Raw genomic sequence first — 18,133 nt, 5'->3', positions numbered from 1 at the left:
GGAGATTTCGATCCCAGCAGCCACACCATTTCTATTAGCTGGAAAAGAAATCAAGACAAGAGGCTAGAGGATAGGTATGGCGACGCTCGAGGGCCATAGAGGAATGGAGAACGTGAGGGCGAAACGTTGTCATGGGTGGGGGAAGGGGATTAGAAGGGGAGGGAATGAAGAGGGATACTATGGCACAAGAGGAAAGGGAGAGGGGAAAGAGAAGCATGTACATGATGGGAGGAGAAATGTAAGATGGAGACATCAAGGAAAGAGGGCCATGCTTTATTTGAAAGGAAGGATGAGGGGGAAATATCAAAGTACTAGCTAGGTGGCTTTACAAGAATGAGCATGTCTCATCAAGGAATAGCCCCCTCCTTTTATAGCCAAGAGAGAGGGTCTCTCCCAATTTTATAATACACTCTATACCTTTGTGAGAGCATTGCAGGTAGTTCCACTTGCTCTGAATGCCACATGCTAGCTTTTGATTGGCCGGAGTCGAATTAGAGCACTATGGCACAAAAATGCACCCTCCAAAATGGAGGTGTGAATTTTTGAACTAGTGGTGCTTGATTTTGCCTTGTTGAGAGCCGGTTCATGCAAAGGGGGGAGTTGCAAAACAAGAATTTGAATTTGGGTTCATTTTGGAGGGAAAACTTGGTTTTTTCGCTTGCCCCCTGCTCAAGAGGAGGGTCTCAAGCAGCAAACAATTGTTGTCGATAGTAGGGAGAGGGCATACTGTTGTGCGAGTTCTTAACTTTTGCAAAAGCAGCAGCAAGGATGGCTACAGTCCTTGCGTACCAGAAACCAGATGGTTTGCAAACGACCCTTGAGAATCGAACACACAAAAACAACAGAACCAGGTCATCTGCCTTAGGGGGGAAAAGTGGTAATGCGCAGAATGGGTAGTGCTTGGTGTTGTGAGGGGGAGGGGTGGAGGTTTCCCGCGCAAACTGTTGTGTGAGAATTCAAATTCAAAAAACCATCTTCGTCCTCATTCATTCTCTTTCGTTTTCGTTTTGAACCAAAACACCAAAAAAGCTTTGTTTCTGTTTCTTGGCAACTCTGAGTTTGTGGCTATGGCGATGGCGTCTTCTTCATCGTCTTCGTGTGGCCGTTTGCCCCTCGCAGACCTCTCCAACCTCCCTTCTTCCCCCAAATCCCTTTCCCATCCCAAACACCATTCCTTCCCTCCCCGTACCCCTCTCCTCCCTCGCCCTTCTCCTGCTTCTTCCCCCCCCGAACGCACCAGCTCCGAGTTTTCTCCTGCCTTTCCTGCTCATGGTACGTATCTCTTCATCTTGATTTTGGTACGTAAGGATTGTAGCTGCCATCCCCTGCCTGCCTTGCTTCATTTGCAAAAGATAAGAACTCGTAACAGTATGGATATGTGCATACACGTCTCGATTTCTCCCCCTTATCCAACCGAAGACAAAGTTTGTTGCCACGGAGAAGCTTAAACTATTCAGGAAGGTTTTGACGCTGCAATGCTGATTGTTGAAAGTATGTTATGCTGTATGCTCTTGTCTGCTGGCAGAAACTCCAACCAGATCTTCCATCGCTATGGACGTGGATTCGTCTTTTCCCACCCCTCAGAGGACGGACGCTGAAAACCCCTCTACAAGTGGAGAAGATGTCCGAATTTATAGTCGTCGCAAAGCTCCAGGCAATACAGATTTCACAATGAGCTGTCCACCTTTCGCTAGAAGTCGCGTAAAAAGGTGTTTCCTACCCTTCCGCGGTCGGGATTAGTCATGTGCTTGTAGATGTATCGGAGAATGCCGTCAACGAATTTTACATGTCTTTTGTATGCGAGCTGCTAGGAACTCCTTTCCACAAAAAGTTTGTGGATCATAGCTCTGCAACCCGGCTCTGGGTGAGTAGTTAACTGGATAATCGAGTCCGACCTCTATCCCGCGTGTTCCCTGACTGGAACGTCTCCCTGCAAAATGCCGCAAGAAAAACTATTTTGGTGATTCGATGAAACACGTCGTCTGAATCGCTAGTCAGCCTTAATCAATGTATTGATATTCGTCTCGTGCATCATGGTGCTGCTTCTTTCAACCAACCAGGGATCAACAGGATTGAATCTTTGAACTGATTAATGATACTATTCCTTCAGCAGTGTTTCGAATCAATCGACTAGAATGCGACCCTCGAAAATCGACTATGATTTCGTATCTTTGGACGGGGCGCAAACCTCACAGGTGAGCTTCTTCTGAATCCTTTGGATGGAAAAATGTAGCATGTTGTGTGTAATGAGAATACGCGACATGTTTCAATCTTTCAAATTGATGCAAGGGCTCTTCTTTCCGAACATGTATTTCATGGTTAAACGACTTTCAGGGAACACGTAAAAGGGCTCGCAGTCATTCAAGGAGGAGATCCCTTCCTGAACTTCAAGCTAAAAAGTGGCTTCCTGAAAACTTCGTTGCTGCTCAAAGGACCTATTTTGCAGAAGTCGATGCGTTTGAGTTGTCAGAAGAGGAAGCAGGGTCAGAAGAAGATTGAGCTCAGAGCAGCAATCTGTTTGGTGTGCAGCGAACAAGGGATTCGAAGCATGTTGTCATGATAAGTGATAGGCAATCGTGGGCCGAGCATACAAAAGACAAGGTAAGGGCAGAAATGCTTCGTATCCTATTCATGTTGAATGAAATGCTTCGAATCAGACCTTCCGACATACCCGGGCAGAGCTTAACAGTCTTCACAGCGTCTCCTTTGTAGAAGCTTAAGGAGATGCTGGTTGTCAAATACTTGCTTCTGGGATACAAATTAGGTACCCAAGCTGGAAATTTTTGGTAATGTGATTACGTGACTTCTCAGGCTGCCTGAGTTTTCTCTACAAGGAAGGGACTTATCCAGTGTTATATATACAGAGTACTAGGGAGTTATCCAGCGCCATGTATCAATCGATTAATGTAAACCATGTATCCCCGATCTTACATACGAGTGGTTATGACCATTGAAAGAACATGGTCCTATAATCTGATCAATGTAAACCATTAGATTGAAATCAGTTATGATATCTACAGCTTCCATCCTCATGCCTTCTTGTGTCTCACGTCCCCTCTGCCCCTGCCCCCCCCCCCCCGCTCTCTCTCTCTCTCTCTTCCATCTGAGAAACTTGTTACTTCCAGTTATAATCTCTGTTTCAAGTCACGTTTCAGCAAGGTCTTAGCATGCAGGGACTTTTGTGACTGCGAGTCCCTTGCCATTCCATGGCATTTGTTAGTGGCAAGCCACTGGTTTTGCACTAGTATATACAGAGTACAAGGCATTATATGGTTCCTCACGTTGCCTGAGTTTTCGCTACAAGGGACTTATCCAGTGTCATATATATAAAGTACACCAGATTAATATGAAATGTAACGGAACATTTTCTTCCTATATTAGCGGTGGAATCAGCATTTCTAATCAGAGTCATCTTTTTGTTTCCCAAGACAATGATCACTAATTAGGCTCACCTTCTTTCCCAGGCAATAATCACTAATCTAATGCCCTTTTTTAATTAGAAGTAGAACAAGGAAAACTTGTGATTTGTGGCCTTAACTTGAAGTTACTTAATGCTTCATGTCTTGGCCATTTCTACTTACCTTGCATGTAACTTGGTAGCTTGCCAGGGTTGTGAATATCACCTACTAATAATATTGTGTTGCACATAAACAAGTTTTATGGAGTTTTCCATCACCAACTATTTGATCACATGATGGAAATTTTTGGTCACATGTAATAGTGGCCATTGCCATGCCTTGTGTTAATAGGCTAGGAGGCGTTTTTATAGGACTAAGCAAAATGAATCAAATTCTCATGACATTCTATTTTGTCGAATAATTTGAATGATTAACATGTAAGAATAGATCCAAAAAGGAAAAAACATGGTTTTTCAGAAACCTCTTTTAAAACTTATACTTTTGATGAGTATGGATTTTTCCCATTAGGATTTTAAGCTTTTCCCATATGATTGTTGAGAACAATCTTTCTAGAGGTTATATCAAAAGGTTGAAACCTAGATTGTGCCATTTGAGACAAATAGTGCTTTGCCAAATTTTAGTTATTATATTTTTTCGGCCACCCTACTTACAAGCTCCTAGTCCTTAAACGTTGCTTATTTGGTGCTATGAAGTTCTTTTAAGATGCTTTTTCAATAGTATTAAGTGAAATTGGTTAGTTTAAGTGCAAATGGACTTCTTAGGCCTTTTGAATTTCCATTCTCAAGTGTCTTTCCATTTGAATATTAAGGATGTGGCATTAACAAGGGCCTTGGAAGTGTCGGAAAAGATAAGTTTCTTTAAGGGAGATCATGTTTGAGCAAAGATGCAAGTTCGATTGAGAAATTTTTAATGGTCAAGTGCAAGGGATAATGAAGGGATGATGCCTATTGCCAACCTTTGCATTAGAAGAGGTAGAAATTTGCATAAGAGGGAGCAAACTTCTTGGAGTATTTTATGGGTTGAAAGAACATTAGTTTGGCCAACTTTGGATTATTTGAGAGTTAAGTCCAAATTGAAAATTTTGGAGGGAGTGTTTGCTCTTGATGATATGCATCAATTGTAGTAAAAACGAGTAACTTGACTCGTCCACGACGGGCTAGCGACTTGCTCTGTTGGGTCTGAAGGTTGGGATCTTAGGCTCCCTTTCATTTTAGGGAATACAATTTAAGATTTTATTTATAAATCTCAATATCTAAATGCTTCTTAGGAATTTTAAAGTTGGATCTAGGTTAAGCCTTGTCATTGCTTGTAGTTGGGAAAGAAGTTCCAAGACTTGCAAGGGACTTCAGCCACTTTCTAAAAATGCATGTACGTATGTATGTATTATATATAATATGTATGCATGTACGTATGTATGTATTATATATAATATGTATGTATGTATGTATATATAATACATAGATACATACATACATATATGTGTGTGTGTGTGTGTGTATGTGTGTGTCTGTGTGTATGTATGTATATATCTATATATAAAGCTCTCACTTGTGCGACACATGGTGTTCATTATTACACATAGCATTTCTTTCTCTCAAAGCTCCACTTGCGTGACATGTGGCTCTTTGAGGCTCTTTGTCGACACGTGGCAACATCTTCTGCCTCTCTCCCTCCTTAATATATAGTAAGATTTTCATATAACACCTATTTCATTAATTTTGGACTTTTTGTGTTGTTTTTGGACGAAGCCCAAAAATCCTTCCCAAATGAAAACTTTACTTTGTGAAAATGTCCTTCCCAAATCAAAATTTTACTTTCTAAAAATATTCTTCCCAAATCAAAAGTTCACTTTGTGGCACTATCATATTCACATAAAAATATTGTTTTTTTAATCTATACTTTTACACCAACATGCAAGAATTTGAAATAATCCTATATTAGAAATTCTAGCTATATCTAAGTTATTTGTTAATTTAATTATTTTTAATATTTTTCCTTGACGTTTTTCCTCGATGTGATAAATTTATAAATCCATGAAAGGAGACTTAAATATTTCATGAAAATAACATTGTCAATCGCAATATGCACGAAATTTTTAAAACTTTTAATAAATAGAAAAAAGACATGATGCCATAAGACCCAAGTTTTGTATTGAACCAAAGAGGTATAATAGCAATTATAGCTATTATTATATGATTACATTGATAGACGTTACTCTCAGCTGGAGTCTTTATATCCAAAATGATATAGATTGAACATATGTTTACAATTTAAATTGTTGCTCTTAAAGAGCCTCAATTCGTGCCATCTGCATAATTTGACTCCCCATTGTCTTATTGCTCAATATCATGACAGTCCCTTGCCAGTTGCCATCTGCATAATTTGACTCCACTTGTCTTGCCAAGCCTTGCACCTTGGGTGCATTGACTCCCCATTGTCTTATTGCTCAATGTGATAGTCCCTTGCCAGGAGCCATCTGCATTAACTCCCTATTGTCTTGCCAAGCCTTGACCCTTTGGTGACATCCAGTGCAAAATACAGGTGCCATCTGCATTAACTCCCACAAGTTATCTTGCCAAGCCTTGCCCCTTGGGTGCATTGACTCCCCATTGTCTTATTGCTCAATGTGATAGTCCCTTGCTAGGTGCCATCTGCATTAACTCCCTATTATCTTGGCAAGCCTTGACCCTTGGGTGACATCCAGTGCATATTTTGACTCTCATTTGACATAGGAGGTGATGACTCTGATTATAATTGTCTTGGATTGGCTTCTTGCCTAGTACCCAAATAAAATCCTTTAATGGACTTCAATACAAAGCTTTAATCATGGACATTCTTCATTTGTGCTGTCTCCTTCTACTTCCTCCATGGCGAGCATCCTTAAAAATTCGTGTATATGCAAAATAGTTTGCTGTGGTATTTTTATTTTTCCTACCTCATATCCCATGTGCTTCTTTGATTTCTTTGCCCTTGAATGCCAAGACACTATGATTGTCTTCGTCGAAACTTGAGAGACCGCTTCATCATTTGGGACCCACTCCTTCATTATACAATTAGTATACAATGTGTTGTTATCCATATTCTCCTTCCTACCCTTTGGCTCATACCATACCACTGTGAATGTTGTAGCTCTCCCTTGGTCATCTCTTTGCACATCAACTACTTTTGCAACCCAAAACTTCACATTCTCATATTCATCATTCGATGGCCGAACCACAACAAAACAATCGACCTCTATATCTACTTGTGGCATAAACTCTCTCTTCTTCGGTCCACAATATGGACGTGGGAGTAATGATACAAATTCATTTTCAAAGAGTGGAGCTGGGCGCAAATCGTTATGAAGATTTGGCCAAAACATATTGCATTCTTCTTTGACATCCTTTGAGCCTCGCATTCTCTCAAGGTCCTTTATTAAATTTCGTGTCTTGTTAATTACAGTGGTAGTGTGTTCTCTCCAAGTAGGCTTCGAATCAGGATATCTCCGGAGCATTTCCTCTTTGTATGTAATAAATGCTTTTAATCCTTCTATTTCACAGTTAGACCTCCCATTGAATTCTTGTATAGGAGCCCATGTTGGATACCTTTCCTTGCTGGGAATTGAAGTTAAGAGACTGTAAGGTTCTTCAGGTTCCCATTTTGTATCATGAGAATACTGTTACCATTGCATTACGGGTTTTTCAGCTTTAAAAAAAAAACGAAAGTGGTGTGGATTGGTATGACCTGTCAATGCATCACCACCCGTTTGTATGAAAGGTAGAATGAAGCTCTTCCATCATACATTCTTTCGAGCCTCTCACATACTGTACTTTCCTTATGACCACCAACTTGCCTGCCACATCTTCTTACCAAGTTGTCTATTGTCTCCACATCCTTGCATTTAAGCTCCCTTGAGACTGTGCTAAAATCCTCATGTGTATGCCCAACATACAAAAATCCACATTCGACCTCATTGAAGATTCGATGAGCAACTGGCATGGAGCAGAATGCAAACATGAGTACATTCTTATTTTCTCGCCAGCAATTATCAGCTTGCATTCTCAAAGTCAGTGGTAGGTGACCTTTTTCTGCATGTACATTGCGAATTGCCTTCATAATAGATGTTACAACTTGATTGCTATCATGTAGATGCAAGGAATCAATCCATATATCTGCAAAGAACTTAATTCCATGCACTAACACTCCACATAGATGTGTCTTTAGAAAGTGCTTTCCTTGTAATTTAGGTGGAGTGGCAACAAAACGAGGCAATGTTGTTGTATTCTGATCCATGCCATCTACAATAAGGCACATGTAGTCATCGGGATGCGAAATAGCTTGCTCCTTCCAAAATGCATATTTTTGTCTGGAATGTCGAATAAGGTCATGATGAGATTTTCGGTTTTTTTTGTATAATTCCCTTTGATTTGGACATGTTGCACTCTCAATCGCTCGCTTTAAATCATCATAGACATTGCACTTTGACATTTTTTGCCTCCTTGGGATTTTAACATATCCAAAGTTCTTCTTCCAAAGAGTATACAAAGTATGAGAAGAAGCTACGGCATCCCCTCTTTGCCTTTGCTTTTCTGCAATAGAGTCAAATGCTTTGAGCTTTGTTAAGCCCATTGGAAGGTGCATTTCAGTGATCGCGTCACCGTTAGGGAGTTTGGTCGATATATGGGGTTGAGGTAAAGCATTTTCATGTATGAAGTCTTGCAAAATTGCTGCTGCCCTGACAATTGAGATTCTTGATTTGGACCTTCCTCTATTACCGTGAATGCTAAATTTGTTGCCGCCCTTTGCCTTGTGACTAAATCCCAATATGTACCATGGGATAATCCAGTAATATTGCGATATGCCTTATTGCAAATCCTTTTTCCATTTACGAGAGGTTTTACCTTTTGTCTTGAACTTAGCCTTTTATGGCCATTCTGAAGAAAGCAAGAGAGACTTGTGAGAAGGTATTCATTTCTTTCGCTTCCTCTTCTTTGCCACACGTGTCCTCTACATTCCCTGATGTCTGCAAGATCAATGAAGCGCATACATCTTCGCTTGCAACATAGATATCCCAATGCATTTAACATGTTCTCCTCCTTCATTACTCTCTTCCTCTTTGGTTGCTTTTGTGGATTTGCATGGATTCACTTTCTCTTCATGCATATGTATGACCATTTTCGTTCCTTGTGCATGTTGTTATCTGTATTTATGCACTTCTTCTCCTCACATTTGTTTGTAACCAAGCATCCATGATTGGTCGTTGCATCCTTGTCCATATCACAATCAAAGTTAAATATTGAATAATCCTCTGTTGATCTCATCCTCATTTTTAACATACTCTTAGGACCATTCAATGAATTCAATATTCTACAAGAGTATTGAGAACCTTGAAACTCTTCCACTCCTGAGAGAACATCACTCATTGGGACACCTTGCACGGATTTCACAAATCCACAAGCTTGATTGACACCAGGTTTGTTAATATGCATGAACTCATCCACACTTGACAAGACATCGCTATTGAAACCTTTGCCCTTCTCACTGTGCAAGAATTCATCCACCCCAGATAAGGCTTCGCTTCTAAAATCATTTTGTTTCTTGGAACCAATGAACTCATCCACTCTAGATAAGATGTCACTTCTATAATTGAGTATATTGAAATCATCCACATTTGAAGTGATAGAGCTTGGCACATGGGCATGCTTTTTAGCTCCTTTGATATTGTAGTATACCTTGTCTTTATCATTGAAAACCACGTGCCTCTTTCTCATGTTTAAAAATTGCATGCTCCATCTCATATTCTTGCCTACCTCATAGTAGGGATCACATAAGGATGTTATGTTATCAACCATACCATCATCAGTGACTTTTAGAATCCTCATCTGTGCAAATGACCATTGCTCCACTTGTTCAAATCCCAGTACTTCATCTTCTGCTACAGTCTTATTTGCAAATGATCTCATTTGTAAAATGTCCCCTATAGTAAAATCCAAGGTGGTGCACTTTGTATTCTTGATAATGTCTGTTGCATAAGTCTCATCTTTGTCCCATGCTATAAATGATTTGTTGGATGTATTGTAGGGCATAACATCTCCAAGTGTTTCCATATCTCCACATTTATACTTTAGCTCAACATGTGCGCTAAGAATCTTTGATACAGTAACTGCCACCTTATCTTCGCCAAGTCTTCGAAAGTGGCAAACTGAATTGGGATCACTATCATGGATTGTAGCAAATGCAACTACTTCTCTTTTGCTACATAAAATCACATCCCATCTCTGGAACAAAATCTATAGCCATCTCCTTTGTGAGAGTCCTTCGCAAGCAAGCTACAGTAGCAACAATTACATAAATATTAGTCTCTTTTTAATAATCTACTCATTTATTATAATTTTTAATTAGTACTTAATTTATTGGTGGGAGAAGTTATCCGATCAAGTACTCATCAGATGGACATGCCAAGTTACCTGCATCATCGATCGAGCATTAAATACTATTTTTGCTCTAGTGTCATGCACATCCGTAAAAAAACACGAGCTTGCTAGGTATGTTATCCAATCAAGCACTTATGGGATGGCTGTGCCACTTTGCATGTAAGTCAATTCCACCTAGTTGAAGGTGTGTGCAAAGTATTGTGCCCATTGGATATGCTTTGCATTGTCGATCAAGCATAAAACACCATTTTTGCCTTAGTGTCATGCACAACCATGAAAAAACACGGTCCTAAGTGTGTTAATCAAACAAGTACTTATGGGATGAGGGCTCCACTTTTCACGCAAGTTCGTTTCAACCAGGTTGAGATGCGTGCAAAGTATTGTCACCATCGGATATGCTCTGCATGGTCGATTACGCATTATAAAACATTCTTCCCATATGATATGCACATCTGCAAAAAAACATGCCCTTAGGTATGTTATCTAACCAAGTACTACTTATCGGATGGGTGTGCCTCTTTGACAAAATTTCAATACCACCTAGGTTAAGGCGTAGGAAAAGTATTGTTCCCATCGGATATGCTTTGCATGGTCGATCGAGCATTAAATACTATTTTTGCTCTAGTGTCATGCACATCCGTTAAAAAAACACGCTGCTAGGTGTGTTATCTAATCAAGTACTTATGCAATGGGAATGCCACTTTTCATGTAAGTCAATTCCACCTGGTTGAAGGTGTGTGTAAAGTATTGTGCCCATCGGATATGCTTTGCATTGTGGATCAAGCATAAAACACCGTTTTTGCCTTAGTGTCATGCACAACCATATAAAAACACAGCCCTACATGAGTTATTCAAACAAGTACTTATCGGATGGGGGCTCCACTTTGCACGCAAGTCCGTTTCAACTATGTTGAGGTGCGTGCAAAGTATTGTCACCATCGGATATGCTTTGCATGGTCGATACATTATACACCATTTTTTCCCGAGTGATATGCACATCTGCAAAAAAACACGCCCTTAGGTGTGTTATCTGACCAAGTACTTATCGGATGGGTGTGCCTCTTTGAAAACATTCCAATACCACCTAGGTTGAGGCGTACAAAAAGTGTTGTCCCATCGGATATCCTTTGCATGATCGATCGAGCAATAAATACTATTTTTGCTCTAGTGTCATGCACATCCGTAAAAAAACACGTTGCTAGGTATGTTATCCGATCAAGCACTTATGGGATAGGAGTGCCACTTTGCATATAAATCAATTCCACCTAGTTCAAGGTGTGTGCAAAGTATTGTGCCCATCAAATATGCTTTGCATTGTCGATTAAGCATAAAACAATGTTTTTGCCTTAGTGTCATGCACAACCATGAAAAAACACGGTCCTAGGTGTGTCAATCAAACAAGTACTTATCTGATGGGGGCTCCACTTTGCATGCAAGTCCGTCTCAACTATGAAAAGTGTTGTACCCATCGGATATCCTTTGCATGGTCGATCGAGCATTAAATACTATTTTTGCTCTAGTGTCATGCACATCCGTAAAAAAACACGCTGCTAGGTATGTTATCCGATCAAGCACTTATGGGTAGGTATGTTATCCGATCAAGCACTTATGGGATGGGCGTGCCACTTTGCATGTAAGTCAATTACACCAAGTTGAAGGTGTGTGCAAAGTGTTGTGCCCATCAAATATGCTTTGCATTGTCGATCAAGCATAAAACACCGTTTTTGCCTTAGTGTCATGCACAACCATGAAAAAACATGGTCCTAGGTGTGTTATTCAAACAAGTACTTATCGGATGGGGGCTCCACTTTGCACGCAAGTATATTTAGACTACATTGAGGTGCGTGCAAAGTATTGTCACCATCGGATATGCTTTGCATGGTCGATCACTCCTTATATACAATTTTTTCTCTAGTGATATGCACATCAACAAAAAAACACGCCCTTAGGTGTGTTATCTGGCCAAGTACTTATCGGATGGGTGTGACTCTTTAAGAACATTTCAATAACACCTAGGTTGAGGCATACGAAAAGTGTTGTGCCCATCGGATATCCTTTGCATGATCGATCGAGCATTAAAAATACTATTTCTGCTCTAGTGTCATGCACATCCGTAAAAAAACACGCTGCTAGGTATGTTATCCGATCAAGCACTTATGGGATGGGAGTGCCACTTTGCATGTAAGTCAATTCCACCTAGTTGAAGGTGTGTGCAAAGTATTGTGCCCATCGGATATGCTTTGCATTGTCGATCAAGCATAAAACACCATTTTTGCCTTAGTGTCATGCACAACCATGAAAAAACACGGTCCTAGGTGTGTTAATCAAACAAGTACTTATTGGATGGGGGCTCCAGTTTGCACGCAAGTCCGTTTCAACTAGGTTGAGATGCGTGCAAAGTATTGTCACCATCAGATATGCTCTGCATGGTCAATTACGCATTATATAACGTTTTTCCCGTAGTGATATGCACATCCGCAAAAAAACATGCCCTTAGGTATGTTATCTGACGAAGTACTTATCGGATGGGTGTGCCTCTTTGAGAACATTTCAATACCACCTAGGTTAAGGTGTAGGAAAAGTATTGTGCCCATCGGATATGCTTTGCATGGTTGATCGAGCATTAAATACCATTTTTGCCTTAGTGTCATGCACATCTGTAAAAAAACACGCTGCTAGGTGTGTTATCCGATCAAGTACTTATGCGATGGGAATGCCACTTTGCATGTAAGTCAATTCCACCTAGTTGAAGGTTTGTGAAAAGTATCGTGCCCATCGAATATGCTTTGCATTGTCGATCAAGCATAAAACACCGTTTTTGCGTTTGTGTCATGTACAACCATGAAAAAACACGGTCCTAGGTGCATTATTCAAACAAGTACTTATCGGATGGGGGCTCCACTTTGCATGCAAGTACGTTTCAAATATGCTGAGGTGTGTGCAAAGTATTGTCACCATCAAATATGATTTGCATGGTCGATCATGCATTATACATCCGTAAAAAAAACATGCTGCTAGGTATGTTATTCAAACAAGTACTTATCGGATGGGGGCTCCACTTTGCACGCAAGTCTATTTAGACTACATTGAGGTGCATGCAAAGTATTGTCACCATCGGATATTGCATGGTCGATCACTCCTTATATACAATTTTTTCTCTAGTGATATGGACATCAACAAAAAAACATGCCCTTAGGTGTGTTATCTGACCAAGTACTTATCGGATGGGTGTGCCTCTTTAAGAACATTTCAATAACACCTAGGTTGAGGCATACGAAAAGTGTTGTGCCCATCGGATATCCTTTGCATGATCAATCGAGCATTAAATACTATTTCTGCTCTAGTGTCATGCACATCCGTAAAAAAACACGAGCTTGCTAGGTATGTTATCCAATCAAGCACTTATGGGATGGGAGTGCCACTTTGCATGTAAGTTAATTCCACCTAGTTGAAGGTGTGTGCAAAGTATTGTGTCCATCGGATATGCTTTGCATTGTCGATCAAGCATAAAACACCATTTTTGCCTTAGTGTCATGCACAACCATGAAAAAACACGGTCCTAGGTGTGTTAATCAAACAAGTACTTATCGGATGGGGGCTCTAGTTTGCACGCAAGTCCGTTTCAACTAGGTTGAGATGCATGCAAAGTACTGTCACCATCAGATATGCTCTGCATGGTCGATTACGCATTATACAACGTTTTTCCCGTAGTGATATGCACTTCTGCAAAAAAACATGCCCTTAGGTATGTTATCTGACGAAGTACTTATCGGATGGGTGTGCCTCTTTGAGAACATTTCAATACCACCTAGGTTAAGGTGTAGGAAAAGTATTGTGCCCATCGTATATGCTTTGCATGGTCGATCGAGCATTAAATACCATTTTTGCCTTAGTGACATGCATATCCGTAAAAAAACACGCTGCTAGGTGTGTTATCCGATCAAGTACTTATGCGATGGGAATGCCACTTTGCATGTAAGTCAATTCCACCTAGTTGAAGGTTTGTGAAAAGTATCGTGCCCATCGGATATGCTTTGCATTGTCGATCAAGCATAAAACACCGTTTTTGCGTTTGTGTCATGCACAACCATGAAAAAACACGGTCCTAGGTGCATTATTCAAACAAGTACTTATCGGATGGGGGCTCCACTTTGCATGCAAGTCCGTTTCAAATATGTTGAGGTGTGTGCAAAGTATTGTCACCATCAAATATGATTTGCATGGTCGATCATGCATTATACACCGTTTTTTGCCTAGTGGTATGTACATCCGCAAAAAAACACGCCCTTAGGTGTGTTATCTGAGCAAGTACTTATCAGAAGGGTGTGCCTCTTTGAGAAAATTTCAATACCACCTAGGTTTCAGTGTAGGAAAAGTATTGTGCCCATCGGATATCCTTTGCATGGTCGATCGAGCATTAAATACTATTTTTGCTCTATTGTCATGCACATCCGTAAAAAAAACATGCTGCTAGGTATGTTATCCGATCAAGCACTTATGGGATGGGTGTGCCACTTTGCATGTAAATCAATTCCACCTAGTTGAAGGTGTGTGCAAAGTATTGTGCCCATCGGATATGCTTTGCATTGTGGATCAAGCATAAAACACCGTTTTTGCCTTAGTGTCATGCACAACCATGAAAAAACACGATCCTAGGTGTGTTATTCAAACAAGTACTTATCGGATGGGGGCTCCACTTTGCACGCAAGTCTGTTTCAACGACGTTGAGGTGTGTGCAAAGTATTGTCACCATCGGATATGATTTGCATGGTCGATCACACATTATACACCGTTTTTTCCCTAGTGGTATGCACATCCGCCAAAAAACATACCCTTAGGTGTGTTATCTGACCAAGTACTTATCGGATGGGTGTGCCTCTTTGAAAAAATTTCAATACCACCTAGGTTGAGGTGTACAAAAAGTGTTGTGCCCATCGGATATCCTTTGCATGGTCGATCGAGCATTAAATACTATTTTTGCACTAGTGTCATGCACATTCGTAAAAAAACACGCTGCTAGGTATGTTATCCAATCAAGCACTTATGGGATGGGAGTGCCACTTTGCATGTAAGTCAATTTTACCTAGTTGAATGTGTGTGAAAAGTATTGTGCCCGTCGGATATGCTTTGCATTGTTGATCAAGCATAAAACGCTGTTTTTGCCTTAGTGTCATGCACAACCATATAAAAACACGGCCGTAGTTGTGTTATTCAAATAAGTACTTATCGGATGGGGGCTCCAATTTGCATGCAAGTCCGTTTCAACTATGTTGAGGTGCATGGAAAGTATTGTCACCATCGGATATGCTTTGCATGGTCGATCACGCATTATACACCATTTTTTCCCTAGTGATATGCACATCCGCAAAAAAACACGCCCTTAGGTGTGTTATCTGACCAATTACTTATCGGATGGGTGTGCCTTTTTGAGAACATTTCAATACCACCTAGGTTGAGGTGTACGAAAAGTGTTGTGCCCATCGGATATCGTTTGCATGGTCGATCGAGCATTAAATACTATTTTTGCTCATGTCATGCACATCCATTAAAAAACATGCTGCTAGGTATGCTATCCGATCAAGCACTTATGGGATGGGCGTGCCACTTTGCATGTAAGTCAATTCCACCTAGTTGAAGGTGTGTGCAAAGTATTGTGCCCATTGGATATGCTTTGCATTGTCGATCAAGCATAAAACACCATTTTTGCCTTAGTGTCATGCACAACCATGAAAAAACACGGTCCTTACTGTGTTAATCAAACAAAAACTTATCGGATGGGGGCTCCAATTTGCATGCAAGTCCGTTTCACCAAGGTTGAGATGCGTGCAAAGTAGTGTCACCATCGGATATGCTTTGCATGGTCGATTACGCATTACACAACGTTTTTCCCGTAGTGATATGCACATCTGCAAAAAAACATACCCTTAGGTATGTTATCTGACCAAGTACTTATCGGATGGGTGTGCCTCTTTGAGAACATTTCAATACCACCTAGGTTAAGGTGTAGGAAAAGTATTGTGCCCATCGGATATGCTTTGCATGGTCGATCGAGCATTAAATACCATTTTTTCCTTAGTGTCATGCACATCCGTAAAAAAACACGCTGCTAGGTGTGTTATCCAATCAAGGGCACATGCACGCCATATCACATATAAATTGGTGTCCATAGCAATGTATCCTTTTTCATCTTGCCTCTTGAATAGCCACTCATTTTCCTCTCTATAGCTCTCCTACAACCTCAACACCTCACTCAAATGGTCTCTTCCCATTGGATTGTGCATTGTCGTCACTCCCTCCATCCATTCCTTTGCACACTCCTAAGCCTTGCTTCCTTCCTCAACCTCCCTTCGAGACTTAATTCCATGTTTCTTTATGCATGTCTCATATTGGGGGCTTTGATGTGGCCTCTCTACTAACAATCATTCATAGTCGACATCAGTTGACATGCCTACAATGCGTGTATCACAATGAAGGATGCACTTCACAATGCCATGCCTATAATGAAGGTGTATTTCCCAGTAAATGACATACCTATAATGTAGGTGTTACAATGAAGGGTGTATTTCACATGACTCAATGTGGGTGATGGTGCAAAGTTATCATACTTGATCTTGTGAGAGGTCAAACATAGTTGCATGCCATTTTTAGCTACCCCATCTTATGTCTATATACTAGCCTTAGCCAATGCTTGCATCATATTCACGCCTATCCTCTATCACCAACACATCCATAAAGTATGTTACCATCATGATGCTTGTGATGGATAAGATGGCTAATTTGAGGCTAAGTGATCTAAGCTTTTTAACAAGGCATAATAAGTGCCTTAAGGCACTTCCAAAAATAAAGTTTTTCTTTTCATAATCTACAATCATTATTGCCTTGGCTATTTCCCTCTATGCTCTCCCCAATAGTAGGGCATGAGGTAGATGAGGAGGCTAATGGGGCCTCCATCTCGACTAGGTTATTGAATGCATTTGTGATTAAAGGAAACATAGTTTCTTATCTCAAATTTCATTGTACTAAAAATTCTTTGGGACTTTTACATGCATGGGAGATCAATCCTTGAGGAAGTCAGATAACTCTTGTGGTTAAAGGCAAAGCATAGTTTTTTGGGGGGGAGGAGAAACCAATACATCCATAAGGCCAAGGCTTTATTGTGTAAGTTAGTTTAGTGTAAGCATCAACCTTTAGGAGGGCACATCGCATTTGTATAAGATGGGGCAAGTAATGAAGGAAGGTTTGATACCCTTGGCCTTGGGGGGGGACAGAGAAAAACAATACATCCATATGTTCAAGACAAGTGTCTTTGTGTCACTACCAAGTGAGATCTTATAGTGGATTGAACACCATGTTTTTCCTTTGAAATAGAAGTATGTGCTATATTGTTCCATAGGCAAGCTTATATACATTCTCCTCAAAGAGTAAAGAGTTAACACCAACATGGACAAAGTTCCACTATGATCAAATGCAAGAGATGGACAAAACTACAACTTATGGCATGCAATACCATGTGTGTTAGTCTGGTGGTGACTCACGTGTTGTGGGGATCTTTGCAGGAGGTGGTGGAGATGAAGAGCAAATGGAAGTGGAATTGCTTTGGAAGTGTTTGGAGGATATGGGAATTTGTTAAAACTTCTGGCAGAGTTTTGATACAATGCCACGTGAGATCCATCAAATAGATTCTGAATCTAGTTATTTATATAGGGATCTTGGTAATGCAGTGGGTCAACTTTAGCATTAGCACAGTGGCGGCGGCTGACAGTACGCATGCATGTGAGTCAGTGACTCAATGAGCTAAGTGCAAGTGGACGCATGGACCCTAATCACCTAGTTGGACTAGACTAAGCCTATGTTGAGTAAAGGACTTTTCAATGAATGGTTATAGGCTCTTTTTCACCTAAGGATGAAGTGGACTCGATCACACACTATTTTCACCTACAATGTCAACTCCCTAATCGCATCTAGACCGAGTGCACGGACAATGGACTAGATACTTTAAGACTCAGAGTACCTAGCATCTCTCTTAGGATGTGTACTTGCTTAAAGCACCTTTGAAAAAGCATGGAGAGTTGCGTCCTTGAAGCATGCATAAATGGTGTTGCAAGTTTGTTGGTATGAAATTGCTTTGGTCGAGCATCTTCCTCAACTGATGATAGGACTGCTTGAAGCTCAACATAAACTTGAGGAATCCATTGAGTCCTTGTGGTTCTTGCAAGAGGATTGGTGCTTTCCTATGATGTTTGTGGCATAGAAATGACGGCAGGTTCTTGTGGGTCTGCCCCCTTTTTAGGAGCAGGTTCT

The 18,133-nt window shown here is 40.6% G+C and overlaps 1 protein-coding gene across 2 annotated transcripts; it reads left to right on the top strand.

Annotated features, from left to right (window-relative positions):
* Positions 1-1,018: 1,018 nt before the first annotated feature.
* Positions 1,019-2,946, top strand: LOC147896171 (uncharacterized). Of its 2 annotated transcripts, none has more exons than XM_087383234.1 (4): positions 1,019-1,272; positions 1,526-1,709; positions 2,114-2,195; positions 2,335-2,946. In XM_087383234.1, the coding sequence occupies exons 1-4, from the start codon at positions 1,068-1,070 to the stop codon at positions 2,497-2,499; spliced, it is 636 nt and encodes a 211-aa protein (XP_087239360.1). In that variant the 5' UTR covers positions 1,019-1,067; the 3' UTR covers positions 2,500-2,946. The 2 variants fall into 2 exon arrangements, with proteins under 2 accessions (XP_087239360.1, XP_087239359.1); XM_087383233.1 differs by having other exon boundaries at positions 2,111-2,195.
* Positions 2,947-18,133: the final 15,187 nt, after the last annotated feature.

This window comes from Dipteris shenzhenensis, chromosome 12 (genome assembly GCF_047967505.1).
Source record: "Dipteris shenzhenensis isolate YYH24624 ecotype China chromosome 12, Dip_SZ_1.0, whole genome shotgun sequence".
In the NCBI taxonomy this organism is placed as follows: Eukaryota; Viridiplantae; Streptophyta; class Polypodiopsida; order Gleicheniales; family Dipteridaceae; genus Dipteris; species Dipteris shenzhenensis.
Note: the sequence above shows the minus strand (reverse complement) of the source record. Positions and strands in the feature narration are given on the sequence as shown.